The sequence below is a fragment of the Cololabis saira genome, chromosome 21, assembly GCF_033807715.1.
Source record: "Cololabis saira isolate AMF1-May2022 chromosome 21, fColSai1.1, whole genome shotgun sequence".
Taxonomy (NCBI): Eukaryota; Metazoa; Chordata; class Actinopteri; order Beloniformes; family Belonidae; genus Cololabis; species Cololabis saira.
The window spans coordinates 8626129-8641487 of NC_084607.1; the positions used below are offsets into that span (position 1 = coordinate 8626129).

A 15359-nucleotide genomic window follows, 5' to 3' on the forward strand; every position below is an offset into this window, starting at 1 on the left:
GTTGTTGGATATATGTGGATTACTTCATTGTATGTACAAACACATATCAGAGATTGTTGAGATGACGTGTATAATGTAAAAAAAGAGAGAAAATGCTTTGATTTGCTAATTATTTAAAAGCTGAAGTTTAATAAAATAGCACAAAATAACCTACTGATCTCCTTCAAAGTGTTGGTTTTACTAGAATTCGGCCGACGTTAATTTCTAATTATGTCAATTTTAAATTGAATTGAATTGAATTGAAAGTGTTTGATTATATACGTGGATTGCATTGCATATTGCCCCCCCATCCCAGTCTACGTTACATATTAACGTAAAAATTCCAATCCTGTAACTTTTGCACAGACTCATATCCGGCACTTTACAAACCTCATTGTACATTTCTGTTTTTACCTATCCTAAGTTCCTAAGTCACTTTTGTACAGACTCACCCGGCACTTTAAAACCTAATTTTGTACATTTCCGGTCTACATTTTATTTTACTGTTTATACTTTTTATTGTTTATACATTTCATTTTATTTTATCTCTTATATATTTGTTTTTATATTTGTTTTTATATTTGTGTTGTGTTGCACCAATCCCCATAACAATTCCTCGTGTGAAAACTTGGCAATAAACCCTTTTCTGATTCTGATTCTGATATTCACAGTCAAAAAAGTAACAATCATATGATAAAACGATCCCTCGAACGTGACTTGTGCATTTAAGTTGCTGTTACCAGAGCGACATTAACGCACACACGTGCAGCACAACGGTACTTGTACCTGCAGCTTTCTGCTCTGTCAGACTAGAGTTTGTACATCCAAAAATGCCACCATAACTGATGGGAAAGAGGCATGAAAGGCAGCTTGATGGAACAAGGAGAAAATAAGGAAAATGTGCTGCCAGCAACACATTTTAAAGCATCTGTGAAGGGCAAAAACAAAAACAAATGGGGGACAAAAAGACTAGGAAAGTAATAAAAAAAAAACTAAAAAAATATTTAATAATGCTAATTTTAATCAGGTCAATAACAAGATCACGTCTAAAAAGTTAATTCCATAGAGTATTTCTGGAGTTCACCTCCTTGCAAAGACGAAGCACCTGGCAATAAAAATAAAAATCTCTTAACAGCAATCATCTTTTGAACAACCGCAGTTAAAGAGTCAAAAATCTCTGTACACAATACTAGACGTATGGACTAAAAAATGTATCACGATAATTTCTGGCATTTATCCCGATAACGATAAAAATGGCAATAAAAAAAATACCAATTCAACTCCACCTTTTTAACTATAAATCTATCACCACATTCAGTCTTTGGAGCCAAAACACTGCTCTAAAAGATACTAAATACTACTAAACTACACCAATTAAATTGAATTGATGAAAACCAATTAAATTAGTTACACCTGTAAAACTGGAATGACTCTCTTTCTTTCTTTCTTTCTTTCTTTCTTTCTTTCTTTCTTTCTTTCTTTCTTTCTTTCTTTCTTTCTTTCTTTCTTTCTTTCTTTCTTTCTTTCTTTCTTTCTTTCTTTCTTTCTTTCTTTCCTTCCTTCCTTCCTTCCTTCCTTCCTTCCTTCCTTCCTTCCTTCCTTCCTTCCTTCTTTCCATCCTTCTTCCTTCCTTCCTTCCTTCCATCCTTCCTTCCTTATTTCCTCCCTTCCTTCCTCCCTTCCATCCTTCCTCCCTTCCTTCCTTCCTTCCTTCCTTCCTTCCTTCCTTCCTTCCTTCCTTCCTTCCTTCCTTCCTTCCTTCCTTCCTTCCTTCTTTCCTTCCTTCCTTCCTTCTTTCCATCCTTCTTCCTTCCTTCCTTCCATCCTTCCTTCCTTATTTCCTCCCTTCCTTCCTCCCTTCCATCCTTCCTTCCTTCCTTCCTTCCTTCCTTCCTTCCTTCCTTCCTTCCTTCCTTCCTTCCTTCCTTCCTTCCTTCCTTCCTTCCTTCCTTCCTTCCTTCCTTCCTTCCTTCCTTCCTTCCTTCCTTCACGTACGTTGTGCGTGGATTTAACGCAGAACCATAAATCAGATTTACACAAAAACGTCATCAACAGGAATTTATCATTTTTACCGCGAGATGACAAATTCTTATCGTGGGGAATTTTTTTGACGGTTTATCATGGACGGTAAAATATCGCCCATCCCTACTTCAGACCATCATACATTCCTCTCTTTGGAGCCAGGAACACTTCAGTAACCGTTATCAGGGAACACGGTTCGTCACTGCATGCACAAATGAAAATTAACGCAACGCAAAAAAAAATGCACAACCTCACTCCCCCTGAAAAGACTTTGGGATTGTAATATTTAGAAAGTAAAAAAAACTGTTTAAAACAATGTTTGCATCCAAAGCTACCGCATCTGGAGTACAGTTAAAGAGGAGTTGACCTGAAAAAGTAGAAGGTACTGGTATCATTTGTCTCATTTTCAGTAATATATACAGAGGTGTCAAGTAACGAAGTACAAATACTTTGTTACCTTACTTAAGTAGAAATTTTGGTTATCTATACTTCAGTAATTATTTTTCAGATGACTTTTTACTTTTACTCCTTACATTTTCACGCAATTATCTGTACTTTTTTTTATTCCTTACATTTTAAAAACAGCCTCATTACTCTATTTCATTTCGGCCTTTAAATAAAAACTATCCAGTTAAATTGCTCCATCCGGATAGAGTGAATTTGGTTGTGGTTGTTTCAGATGTTCTTGTCCAGTTTTGTTCTTACATCCGTTCCCTCAGATTCCTGCAACTAAACTTGGATGTACATTCCAATAAAGGTTAGGATAAATGATAACATGCCTCTGAAGTTTGACTTTTTGCACCATTACAATACTTATAGGCAACTAGTCATCATATCTCCTGCTCTCTGAAACACATGTTAATGCTCAATAGTACACATATATGGTTCTTTAATATATTTGCATTATACTAACATGCATTCATTTTCAATGGCTTTTGTGCTTAATGTCTTTTTCCCCCCTTACATTACTTTTACTTTTATACTTTAAGTAGTTTTGAAACCAGTACTTTTACTTTTACTTGAGTTAAAAACTTGAGTTGATACTTCAACTTCTACAGGAGTATTTTTAAACTCTAGTATCTATACTTCTACCTGAGTAATGAATCTGAATACTTTTGACACCTCTGCATATATACAGTTTAAAGTATTTTTAAACATTTTTATTTTGACTCAAAATTTTATTCGGAGACCCAACTTTTCTGGTTTGTATCTGCAGCACAAATCAGCTGGACCACATACGCGAGGGGGTCCAGCCAACACTGTGGTCGCTGTGATCCAATCGTCATGCAGGCAGGTTCATTTTAAAAGGCGTGTTCATTAATACCAGGTTCAAATGCTTCGTGTGGCCCTGCCTTACAAGGGATTACTCAGATAGACGCGTTAAATGCTGTAAATGAGGCTTTAACGATCAACAAGGATGACCTCTGTTGCAACTCCTCTAATCTAATTAATAACATGCTAATGTGTTTATCTGCAGCCTTACCGGTCCATCACGGTCCTCAGGGCACGTTCTATATTCATGCGGTGACCTACTCGCGTCACACCCAAGTCTAGATAGTCTTCCTTGGTCAGAGAGGGTAAATGGGTGCCATCAATCTCGTTGTCCAGGAAACGCTCCCTGTGCTCGCCCAGGTTCAGGTACCCCAGCCAGTCTGCCACATCGTACTTGGTCCAGTAGGGCAGCGGCTTGGAGGCAAAAGGCTTCGTAGGGGAAGGGGGTGGTAAATGGGGGTAGCTTAAGCAAGTGGGTGGGGGGAGAGGGTGGAGGGGTGGAGAAGATGTCCCAGAAAGGAAATGAGTCGGAGAAAGGGACCGAGAGACTACTAAAGTGGAGTTTGGTGGTGGAGGGGCACCGGACGGGGCGAACAGAGGAGGAGACGGTGAGAAGTACGGATCTCCGAGAGGGTTCCCAGGTGACGGTGGGGTGATTGAACCTCGGAGGTCGTAGAGGGCACTGTATAGAGGTGTGGTAGGGAGAAGGGGAAGGGAGGATGGGCGCGGTGGGCCTACCTTAGGCCGTTCTGATGGGGAGATGAGGGGGCTGGGAGCTCGTCTGCGCTGGAGTATGTGTGATTCTGCTTTACGGGACTCACGGCTGGGGATGAACTGGAACTCCAGGGCTTTGGTCCGGTACACCGGTCTGTGCTTGGGGGAGGTGGGGTAAGGGGCATAAGATGTTGGCGACAATGGGGAATGTGAGCGAGGAGGCTGAGAGTTTGCTGGAGGCTGAGGTGATGGAGATCGTCCCCAGTTGGGGTACTGGGTGACAGGGGTGGGCGATGGGGACAGCGATGGCTGAGACAATGAGATCGGAGACGGTGACTGGGATCGAGCTGAAGGGGGACTCAGAGCTGAAGCCGAATCTTCTGAAAACCTGCAAATAAAAATAAGGGAGAAATTACAATAAAGCTGTGAGATACATCGGAGAACAGTGAGATGAAAAACATGCACATACTCAGTACTCGAGTTGTAAAAAAAAAATCAGGGGGGATGGTGGATTTTATCATATGGGGACAGATAATTTGTGCTGATTACAAATAATATAATATATTACAAATAATAGCACTGACCAAAACACCTGCAGAAATACTGCAGGAATGACATAGCAGCAGTTAAATGCAGCCTTCTGTAAGCTTTAAATATCCACTGGGCTTACATCAAATACATCAAAACACAAAAGTAAAAAACTGTTTTCTGAACTTATCAATATGACTCTGTCCTTCACAGGATAAGTAAAATGGATCACTGCAAAAACTCAAAATATTAACAAGAATATTTGTCTTATTTCTAGTTAAAATGTCTCATTTTAGTAAAAAAATCTCATTACACTTAAAACAAGACTCGTCACTGGAAAAAACAACAATTTTCACCTGTTTCAAGTAGATTTTCACTTGAAATAAGTAGAAAAATCTGTCAGTGGAACAAGATTTTTTTGCTTGTAATGAGAATCTATGTTATTTTAATCAGTCTGTATTTTGTACTTGCACTAAGTGCTTTAAATGTTAACCTTTTATTGTGGTTTCAGGACATTGTACAGTAGTCTGTTTCTTGTATTTGTATTTGAACACTGTCATTGTAAACCCTAATGTATAGTATTTATGTTTGTCAAGGACTACAGATGGAAATTAGCTTGTGGCTAACTCTGGTGCAGCCATCTTTTTAATGTACCTGCACATTGTCCTTTAAATAAATAAATAAATAAAATAAATAAATAAGATAAATCTTGTCCCACTGGCAGATTTTCCTACTTATTTCAAGTGAAAATTTACTTGAAACAGGTGAAAGTTATTTTTCTGGTGTTATTTTTCTGGTGATGACTCCAAATGGTTAAATAGCAGTAAAACCACATTCATTGAGGAAATGACATAAGGTATGGTACAGGGGGGATGATTTTGACCGTTTTTATTTCAGGGGGGATGCCATCCCCCCTCATCCCCCCTCAACTCGAGTACTGCACATACTCAAAGGAAAACTTTAACCCTTGCAAGGCATCAAGGCTCAGGTCAAAATGACCCAAGCCAGAGCAAAGGCCCTCAGTTCCTCAGAGGACTTGCCTTCTCCTTAGCGCCTTGCACGGGTTAAGACCTGTAAATTAGAAACCACTATATACTGCCGACATCTTGATTGTGCAGATTTAGAGTTTTTAAGCTTGAAGTGGATTCCTCTTTCCCCACTGAACCACAGGGGGGGCATAAATTGAAGCAGGTAAAAGTCAAATTAAAATGTTATGGTCTTCCGGGACAGAAAAGCAAAAACAGTGTGGAAGTGGCTCTATTACCTGTTTCTGCTTCTGTGAGAAACCCATGGAAGAAGCCGGAGAAACACAAAAGGTTTACATGGAGCAGACACACAGCTTGCAAGAAACAATGCACAGGTTTTCACAGAAGGCTTTCAACATCAATACGAGGAGGTAAAACACGTGCTATAACACAATATTGATGTTTCCACACAAACAGATTATTGAAATAATGATAATGTTAACAACATAAAATGTAGCAGTAGCAGCAGCAGCGTAATGGGTCTTAGTTTGCATGGTACCTGTGTCTGCCCAGCGGCCTCTGGCTGCTCCAGCTATCCTTGCTTCTTTGCTGCAGTTTGTTGCTGAGTTCATTAATGATACTTGGCTTCATGCTGGATGCAGGAGGGTAAATCTTCTTCCCCTCTAAAAGTGAACCTGACTGGCCGCCTCCGTCGCCGCTCATCTGCCCGTCTCCCCAGAGAGGCTTCATCTCAGGAGTGCGCGGCCGATCAAAATACGGCGAAGAGGGACGTCCCAAATTCTGCATGTCCCTTACACCATATCCATCCTGGCCACTCTCGTCGTCTCCCACTCCGTCCTCGACCTCGTCCTCGTCCTGGTCGTCCCTTCGCCTGTGGGAGTGGTAGGCGGGAGGAGCAGTGCTGGTCTGTCTCTGCAGATCCCCGGCACGACTCCCGTCCCTGAACCTGCTTGACTTTGGGTAGGTGGAGGCCGCCGCCGTGGCGTTCTGCATCTCAAAGGTTTGTCCGTCCAGGTAGCTCATGTAAGACTCGAGAAAATCCCCTCCTCTTTCCGTGTCCCCCATGCCCCCTCCTCCCCCTCCCATGCGCCCTCCAACCCCGGGTCTCTCCCCTCGGTCTAGTCTTCCTTCCCGGACGCCAGCCAGGATGCTATCCAGGTGATGATCACTGCTGCTGCGGCTGTCCAGCTCTTCAATCCCAGAATCCACCACAGTCTCCTGGGACTCTCCTTTCTTGGTGGCGGGAGGTGGACGCTGGTGGTCCCCCGTCCTGCGACCGCCGGTGATGGTGGTGGAGGATGTCGTATGAATCGTGTGCGTCCGCTCCTGATAGAGCTGGGTGGAGGTGCTTATTGTGGTAGCAGCAGTAGAAGTCGTAGCGGCACAGGTAGCGGTCGTATGAGAGGCGATGCCCCTGTGTGGCCCAGAGGCAGCAGGGGTGGAGGAGGGCGCTGGGGGGCCACGGTAGGCCGGGGGAGGCGCGATTGTGTGCGGGGGAGGCGTGGGGGAAGATCGTCCGGGAGTGTGAGTGCTGTTGTAAAGGTGGTGTGACATAGAGAAGGGTCGGTGGTAGGTTCCGGGGGGAGGCGGGGGGGAGACGGCTGGGGGCGGCGGAGGGCCCATGGCCGGCTGCAGGTTGGAGGGCGAGTGAGGGTGCGGGGGATTGGGGGAGGTCTGGGAGGGAGAAGGGGCAGACTGGGTGAGGTTAGCCACCTCACTGTCGTAAGATGTGAGGCTAGAGGCGGTGGAGTCCCCCGCCTGAGGCGAGGGAAGTGGGGTGTGGGCGGGGAAGCCGCTCACAAATTGGTCTTTTTGGGGAGGGGGAGGTGGCGGCGGAGGGGGTGGAGGGGGAGGCGGCGGAGGGGGTGGGACCTGCTGCTGGCGAGGGGTCAGGCTGTTGGAGAGCATCCTGTGTTGGGAGAATCCGGGCATCCCTCGGTCAAAGCTGTTGGCGAACTCCAAAGGGGGTGGGAGGGGGTCGATGTAGACGAATTCATCGTCTGCGTCGACCGAGGGAGCAGGAGGGGGCAGAACCATCATGCCTGTCCCAGTGCTCCCAGGAGTCTTCAGTGATTGCTGGGTGCTGGTTGCTGGAGGAGAGGGAGGTGTGAGGGACAGGATGTAAGCATCGGCTTGACTCTCCATCCGGAGGAAAGAGGGTCTCCGCGGCGGTTGAGCCATGCTGTCAGTAGCCGCGGCATTAGCTGCAGCCTGCTCAGCCCTCCGCATGTAACCCTCCCTTTCTTTGTCTCTCTCTTGTTGTCTTTCTCTTGACAACTCCCTCTCCCGTTCCCGCGACCTCTCGCGCTCCCTCTCCTTGTACGGCGGCTGATATGGCTGAGGCTGATAGTGGTGCGTGTGGACGGTTTTGTCCTCGGAGAAGCGAACCCGAAGCCCCTCGCGAGCCCCTCCTCCTCCTTCCCTCTCCCTCTCTCCCCCTCCACCGTCCTCGCCCCATACGCTCCCGACTCCTCTCAGGATTCTGGGTGAGGGCGGCCGACCGACGGTGGCCGTGGTCGCTGCCAGCGAAGAGGAGGTGACCAGGTAGGAGCTGGACGACTGCGCGGCGGACGACCCCGCCTGGGACGTGGCGGTGGAGGAAGGAAACACCACACTGGACATCTGGCGGGTGAAGTGGTGCTCGGCTCCCCTCCTCAACCTGCTGTCGTCCCTCAGAGCGCGCTCTCTGGCAGCCAAGGCAAGACCGAGCGGCGATGTGGGGTCCAGCGCCTTCCCCGTCAACGGGTGGATGAACGTGGTATTGGTGGAGGGTGGGGGCTGCCTACCTGCGGCTGTGTACAAATCAGTAGGCACAGACTTGGGCTGATAGTCCAGGGCAGATGAGGAGTACTCAGGCAGGCCAAAGGCCGGAGGCATGCTCCTCGTGTGTTGGATGAAGGTGTCCCCAGAGAACATGCCCTCATCAATGGACTTGGAGGGGCGTAGTCGCGTCGATGAACTTTCACCCTGCATGTTCAGCTGTTGCTGCGACACCTGAGTCCTCGTCACGCCTCCTAATCCATCGCTCACCCCCGCGAGACTCACATCCTCCTCCGCAGACATGAACAAGGAGGCGCTCTTTCTGCGGGCCTCGTGAAACCGCTCTCGGTCCCGCCGAGCTGCACCCACAATGGCAGCTCCAAACTGGCTGGTGAAGTCCAGATTGTCCTGGGCTCGGATCGAAGGCAATGACGGAGGCGGCGGTGCAGGGATGGATGGTGGAGCGGGCGGCTGTGGGGCAGGCGTGGAGGGAGGAGGACCGTGGGGGGTCTTGGAGTCCTCTGCCTCCCCTGATGCAGGAGCATCAGCCTCCACGCTGCTGCCTTGGCTGCTCCGCCCACTGCTGCTGGTGGAAGGGGCCTTCACAATGATGGTGGGGATCGGGATGGAGCTCTTCTCCACCGGGTCTTTGTTGCTCAGCGTGCCCTGGGCAGCGCGCAGGTCCTCTACCTTTGATTGCTTCACCAGGGGGCCCTTACCTCTCCTGGCCCCCCCTTTAGGACCGCCTGCTCCGGCTGCACCGCGGTCCGAGCGCTGCGGTTGGCTCTGGGTAGTCTGTTGTTGCTGGGGCATCACAGTGGCAATGCTGGATGGGGGGACGGCCGTGCTGTAGCCTCTCCGTAGACCCGCCGCCTTGGCCCCAGGACCAGCCCCGACCCCAGCCCCAACAGGCTCCCCGGTGTAGGCCACCTTCCGAGAAGCAGTCCTGCTCTGGGCGGTGTGGGCGGCTGCGTGGACGTATGCCGTGGCGTGGTCCGCTGCTCCGGCGCTGGGGCCGGCGCCGGGACCCCCCGCCCTCTCCCTACCGCCATGGGTAAAGTGCACCGGCTGGGAGTAGGGCTGGTAGTGTGCAGAGGTGGATGTGGACTGAGACACGGAGACCGAGGGCTGCTGAGAAGACTTCGCCCTCCAGCCGAGTGGAGGGGCCGAGGAGAACGGAGGATCCGGTGGAGCCGTCGTGGGAGGAGGAGGGATGTCATCTGGGCCGGGCACCGACAGACTGCGGGCAAACTTCATCGCTGGAGGATGCAGGAATCCTTTTTCCTCTTCAGGCACACCTACAGCAGCACATCCAGAAAGGGAGAAAAAAAAAACATGAAATCTCTATCAAATAGGAACAAGGAAGAAGAAAAGGATAAGGAAGGCTGAGAGTGTCTGTATGAATCTGCCTGCCCAATAACCTGCCTGCACGTCTGTCCTCAGTCCTTACATTTGTGAGCATGAAAATCAGTTGATGCTACCTTATTTAAAAAAAAAAGGGGGGCGGGGGGTCTGGGCATTATGACACAGCACCTTCAAATGTGTCACCAGAGATCTTAAGACTACCGTATTTTCTGCACTATAAGGTACTTAAAATTCTTAAATTTTCTCAAAGATAGGCAGTGCGCCTTATTTATGAATTTTGTTGTGTTTACTGACCTCAAACCAGTTTTATGTGGTACACTGCGCTCAAAAATAGTGCAGTTTTAGTGTGACTTTGGTAGCAACGAAGCCGCTTCGCTTGATTGGTGGTCAGACGATTCAGCTGACACATTAAAGTCAGTTCTTGGTTGGATACAGGTTGCAACGTCAGCCAACGGTATCAACGGTATCAACGGTATCAACGGTATCAACGGTATCAACGGTATCAACGGTATCAACGGTATCAACGGTATCAACGGTATCAACGGTATCAACGGTATGGCAAACAACCATCATCCAATATCTAGTCCATGTTACCTTACTATAATTAGACGTCAATCCAGCGTTTTCAAATCTATATCATAATCTAATTATAATCAAGTGTTGGAATCAGAGTTATTATCGTTCACAAAAATGAACGAAATAACGAAAACTAAAATTGAAAAAACAATTTCGTTAACTGAACTAAATAAAAATTAAAATTAAAAGACAAAAACGATAACTAACTGAAACTATATTGCGTTTTTAGAAAACTAACTAAAACTAACTGAAATTATAGATATAATTTCCTCTGTTTTTTTTGTCAATATAAGCCTCTTGGTATGATCATTTATTCCGCTCTTGCCGTTTATCTCCAACTGAGAGCTACGGCACATTAACGCCTCACGGTCCGGGACGTCAAAACTAAAACTAAAACTAATAAAAACTAAAACTAAGCATTTTTGAAAATATAAAAACTAATAAAAACTAGCAAACCCACACTAAAAACGAATTAAAACTAACTGAATTGAAGGAGAAAAAGTCAAAACGAAATAAAACTAAACTAAAATGAAAAATTCAAAACTATTATAACCCTGGTTGGAATACAACGTTATTCCAACGTCACACTAACTTCAGGTGTCTGCTATCACTGGCAACGATGAACCAATCAGGGAACAGGATGTAGTATGACGTTGACCTCCTCCCTTTTTATTTGTGGATTCGTGGAAGACGAGTGATTTAAAATGTGAGTTTATTTTTGTGTTTTAGTTAAAACTGAACGATATTCTGAGTTAATGTGAACGAGTTGAATGAAGTTCGACTTACAGAATGTTTTGTTTCACTTTATATATGTTTTATCATGAGCCTTATAACCCGGTTCACCTTGTGTATGAAAATAGACCCGCTTATTGATATTGCGCCTTATAACGTGGTGCACCTAATGGTCTGCAAAACACGGTTTGTCTTTGCAAAGCCTTAGTAAGCAACATGCTAAAAGAAAACAACAAATAAAGGACAAACATACAGAAAAATACCAAGAAACCTGTGTGGAACAAATAGTAGAGAGGTATAATAGGACAAACAAATCCTGGAGTGGATTAAACAGGTTCATAGAGGATACACGTTTGGCCACACACACGTCGTAGCGTCGGCTACAGACAACACAGGTCAGCACAGCGTAGCCCTCGACCGGCCCAGAGGACAAACAGACAGGTGGACGGGGGGGTCAGACAGAAAAAAACAGACAACCTCACCGATTGACTTCTGCCGCAGCATACCGTGCGGGGGGGCGTGACCTGAGGCGTATTGCCCACGGTCGTAGCCAAGGCCCAGCCCTGACGACATCATCCCCATCCCAGACTGATCCCCGTAGTTTGCCTGAAATGATAATGTGGGAGTCAGGTGGCGCTAAGGCACATTTGCATGTGCAAATCTTCATCAAACGCTTGTGTTTTTTCTCATGTTCTTCTAGGGCTGGGCGATATGGACCAAAAGTCATATCTCAATATTTTCTAGCTGAGTGGCGATACTCGATATATATCGATATTTTTTCTGTGCCATAATTGGGGTTTCCCCCAAAGCATTATAGCATAGCATCTCTGTTAGCTTCATTTTTTTCTGAGGCAAACCCTTAAAAAAACACTTAGTTTTAATACAAAGCCTCGTGCCAAATGTCACACAGGTTCCTTTATTAACAGAGGTCTGCACAATATCAAAATGTATAAAACAAATGAAATAAAAATAAACTGCCTGCATATATAGAATAAAAATGCTTCTTGAATAAAATAAAACAAATATCCCTTTCCTGCATAACAATTAAATTAAAATACACTGTGCAATTAATACAATGTAGACAGTAACAGGCAGACTTTTCCACTGAGGTTGACAGTTGTGCAAATAAAACATTTGTGCAAATCTCAAATAAAACATTCAAGTCAATTTGTCACAAAATAAGCTATATCAAAATCATAAAAATGTTTTAAATCAATATAAACGATATTGTCTCGTACCATATCGCGTTTGAAAATATATCGATATATATTAAAATATCGATATATCGACCAGCCCTATGTTCTTCAAATATATATAAAACTTTTACAATAGCAAATATCCTCATAACGAAACTATTCGTCATATTAGGGCTGGGCGATATATCGAGATTTTAATATATATCGATATATTTTCAAACGCGATACGGTACGAGACAATATCGTTTATATCGATTTAAAAAAAAAAAAAAAATTATGATTTTGATTTAGCTTATTTTGTGACAAATTGACTTGAATGTTTTATTTGAGATTTGCACAAATGTTTTGTTATTTGCACAACTGTCAACCTCAATGGAAAAGTCTGCCTGATACTGTCTACATTGTATTAATTGCACAGTGTATTTTAATTTAAATGTTATGCAGGAAAGGGATATTTGTTTTATTTTATTCAAGAAGCATTTTTATTCTATATATATGCAGGCAGTTTATTTTTATTTCATTTGTTTTATACATTTTGATATTGTGCAGACCTCTGTTAATAAAGGAACCTGTGTGACATTTGGCACGAGGCTTTGTATTAAAACTGAAAAACTGAAAAAAATAAAGCTAACAGAGATGCTATGCTATAATGCTTTGGGGGAAACCCCAATTATGGCACAGAAAAAATATCGATATATATCGAGTATCGCCATTCAGCTAGAAAATATCGAGATATGACTTTTGGTCCATATCGCCCAGCCCTACGTCATATGAACACAGGTATTCCTTGATACACACTTCATTGCCGTAGAAACTTCTCCCCCTGTCTCTCTTTGGCCCTTGTCCCCGTGTCCCCGGTGCCTCATTGGTGCTGATTGTCTGCTGAGCTGCTGCGAGAATTTCATCTAGTTTATCTGAGAGAAAAAAGGGAATAAAGAGACAGACGGGGAAGAAAGGGAGAGAGAAAGAGACATTCAAATGAAACGAGGAAAACTGGACAGACTTGATGAGGGTGAACGGGAGAAACAAGAGGGAGAGATGCAGGACACATCTGCTGACAAGCAGGAGATTCCTTACTCAAAGCCATCTGATAGACTGTCCTCTTCTTCTCTGCAGCTTGGGAGGATTCGAATTCTAAAAGAGAGGAAGAAAAGGCCGGTAGAAGACTGAGTGCCAAGTCATTTAGGACAGACATAAATACAATGCCTTAATCGGGAGTGCACCAGAGCATACCTGATTTTTTTTTCCAAGGGGTAGCAGCTGGAAGGAGGACAAAAGGAGACTTAAGTTTTGGCAGGAGGGGAAGTGCACCAGCGTTGTTACATTGAATGCTAATCACACTCCCCGGAGTCCGACAAACCGAGTCACCTCGTCAGGTTTTTTCGATTCTCATGCGTCACACAGCTGAGGCATGCACACCCATGTTACAGTAAATATGCTGCACACACACGCACACAGACTTTTCTCTTAAACACATAAGACGCAAGAGTGGAACGAGTCCGAAGCTGACTCCCACCTCTTTCCACTGTTAGTCAGTTAAGACCCCATCAGCGGTGTGGTGAGGACAAAGGAGACAGAAGAAAAGGCAAAGTTAGCAGGTAATGCAGTGAACAGAGAAAGTTTAAAAAGAGGTGAAGAGGAGGAGTTAAAGGTGACCCTTAAGCATCCACTGGTGTGAGTCAGTTTGTGTGTAGATAGGGTTCATACTGAAGTCACTGTGAGTCATCGCGTGTAGTTTGATCAACACATTTTAATGTATAGCGGTGTTTAAAACACCTTTAAAAAAGGACTTATACACTCCCTGTGTCATGTCTTTTAGTGTGACTGAAACACATGGCCAAACATAATTAAACAACCCTTGTGAGAAATTACAGCCAGGATAAAAAAGAAAACAACATTTAATGGACTTAAGTGCTCTGCAGGATTATTTCCTTTTTTAATGTCCTTGTTATCTTGCAGCATGAATTCTAGGTGAACTGGGACACTGCACCAATCACAGAGGTGAGATAGCGTCCAGCATCGCGGCTAAATACATTTTAATGCATTAGAATAAGCATATGGGAGTGGCTGGCACGCAGGCTTCATCAAATACCAGGCTTTTCTCACTGTGATTCAGGAAGACGTATAATCAGCAATAAGCTAATCGCTGTATCGCTTCAAAGTGAGCAGCAAGACATCAAGGATCTTAGGATGTTTACTAGGGATGGGCGGTATGGACTAAAAAATGTATCACGATAATTTCTGGCATTTATCCTGATAACGATAAAAATGAGGATAAAAAAATACCAATTCAACTCCATTTTTTTAACTATAAATCTATCTCGCTCTCAGATCCGCCATGTTTGTTACACAAAAACGTCATCAACGGGAATTTATCCTTCTTTCTTTCTTTCTTTCTTTCTTTCTTTCTTTCTTTCTTTCTTTCTTTCTTTCTTTCTTTCTTTCTTTCTTTCTTTCTTTCTTTCTTTCTTTCTTTCTTTCAGGCTCATTTCCTTCCTTCCTTCCTTCTTTTTTCCCTTCCTTCTTTCCTCCTGCTCTCTTCTTCCCTTCCTCTTTTCTCCCTTCCTTCCTTCCTTCCTTCCTTCCTTCCTTCCTTCCTTCCTTCCTTCCTTCCTTCCTTCCTTCCTTCCTTCCTTCCTTCCTTCCTTCCTTCCTTCCTTCCTTCCTTCCTTCCTTCCTTCCTTCCTTTCCTTCCTTCCTTCCTTCCTTCCTTCCTTCCTTCCTTCCTTCCTTCCTTCCTTCCTTCCTTCCTTCCTTCCTTCCTTCCTTCCTTCCTTCCTTCCTTCCTTCACGTACGTTGTGCGTGGATTTAACACAGAACCATAATTCAGGCTTTACACAAAAACGTCATCAACGGGAATTTATCGTTTTTACCACAAGATGACAAATTCTTATCGTGAGGAATTTTTTTGACGGTACATCGTGAACGGTAAAATATCGCCCATTCCTAATGTTTACTGATAAATGTACTTTAATTATAAAGTTTAGGAATACATGTTTTTCTATATCCTAAATTTCTAACTCTTAACTATTTTTATTCAGTACTTTATTATTATTTACTGGCTGACATGCAAAAATACAAATAAATGTGCAATACGCTTATATAAGATTTAGAGTCAGTAATACTATGGCACTTGCAGGCCTGTATATCAGCGCTCAATTAATCTTGATTTCTTGGCATAAATATGATGAGGTAATTAGTCTTCACAATTTCAAACCAGTAACATGG

At 44.4% G+C, this 15359-nt stretch overlaps 1 protein-coding gene across 1 annotated transcript in view; it reads right to left on the reverse strand.

Annotated features, from left to right (window-relative positions):
* Window positions 1-3480: 3480 nt before the first annotated feature.
* The window catches only part of shank1 (SH3 and multiple ankyrin repeat domains 1), a 153869-nt gene continuing 141990 nt past the window's right edge, over window positions 3481-15359 (reverse strand). Inside the window, 8 exon segments of the mRNA XM_061712594.1 lie at window positions 3481-4375; window positions 5780-5791; window positions 6040-9386; window positions 9389-9428; window positions 9430-9559; window positions 11417-11540; window positions 12929-13044; window positions 13208-13264. Coding sequence (XP_061568578.1) covers window positions 3481-4375; window positions 5780-5791; window positions 6040-9386; window positions 9389-9428; window positions 9430-9559; window positions 11417-11540; window positions 12929-13044; window positions 13208-13264 — 4721 coding nt within the window.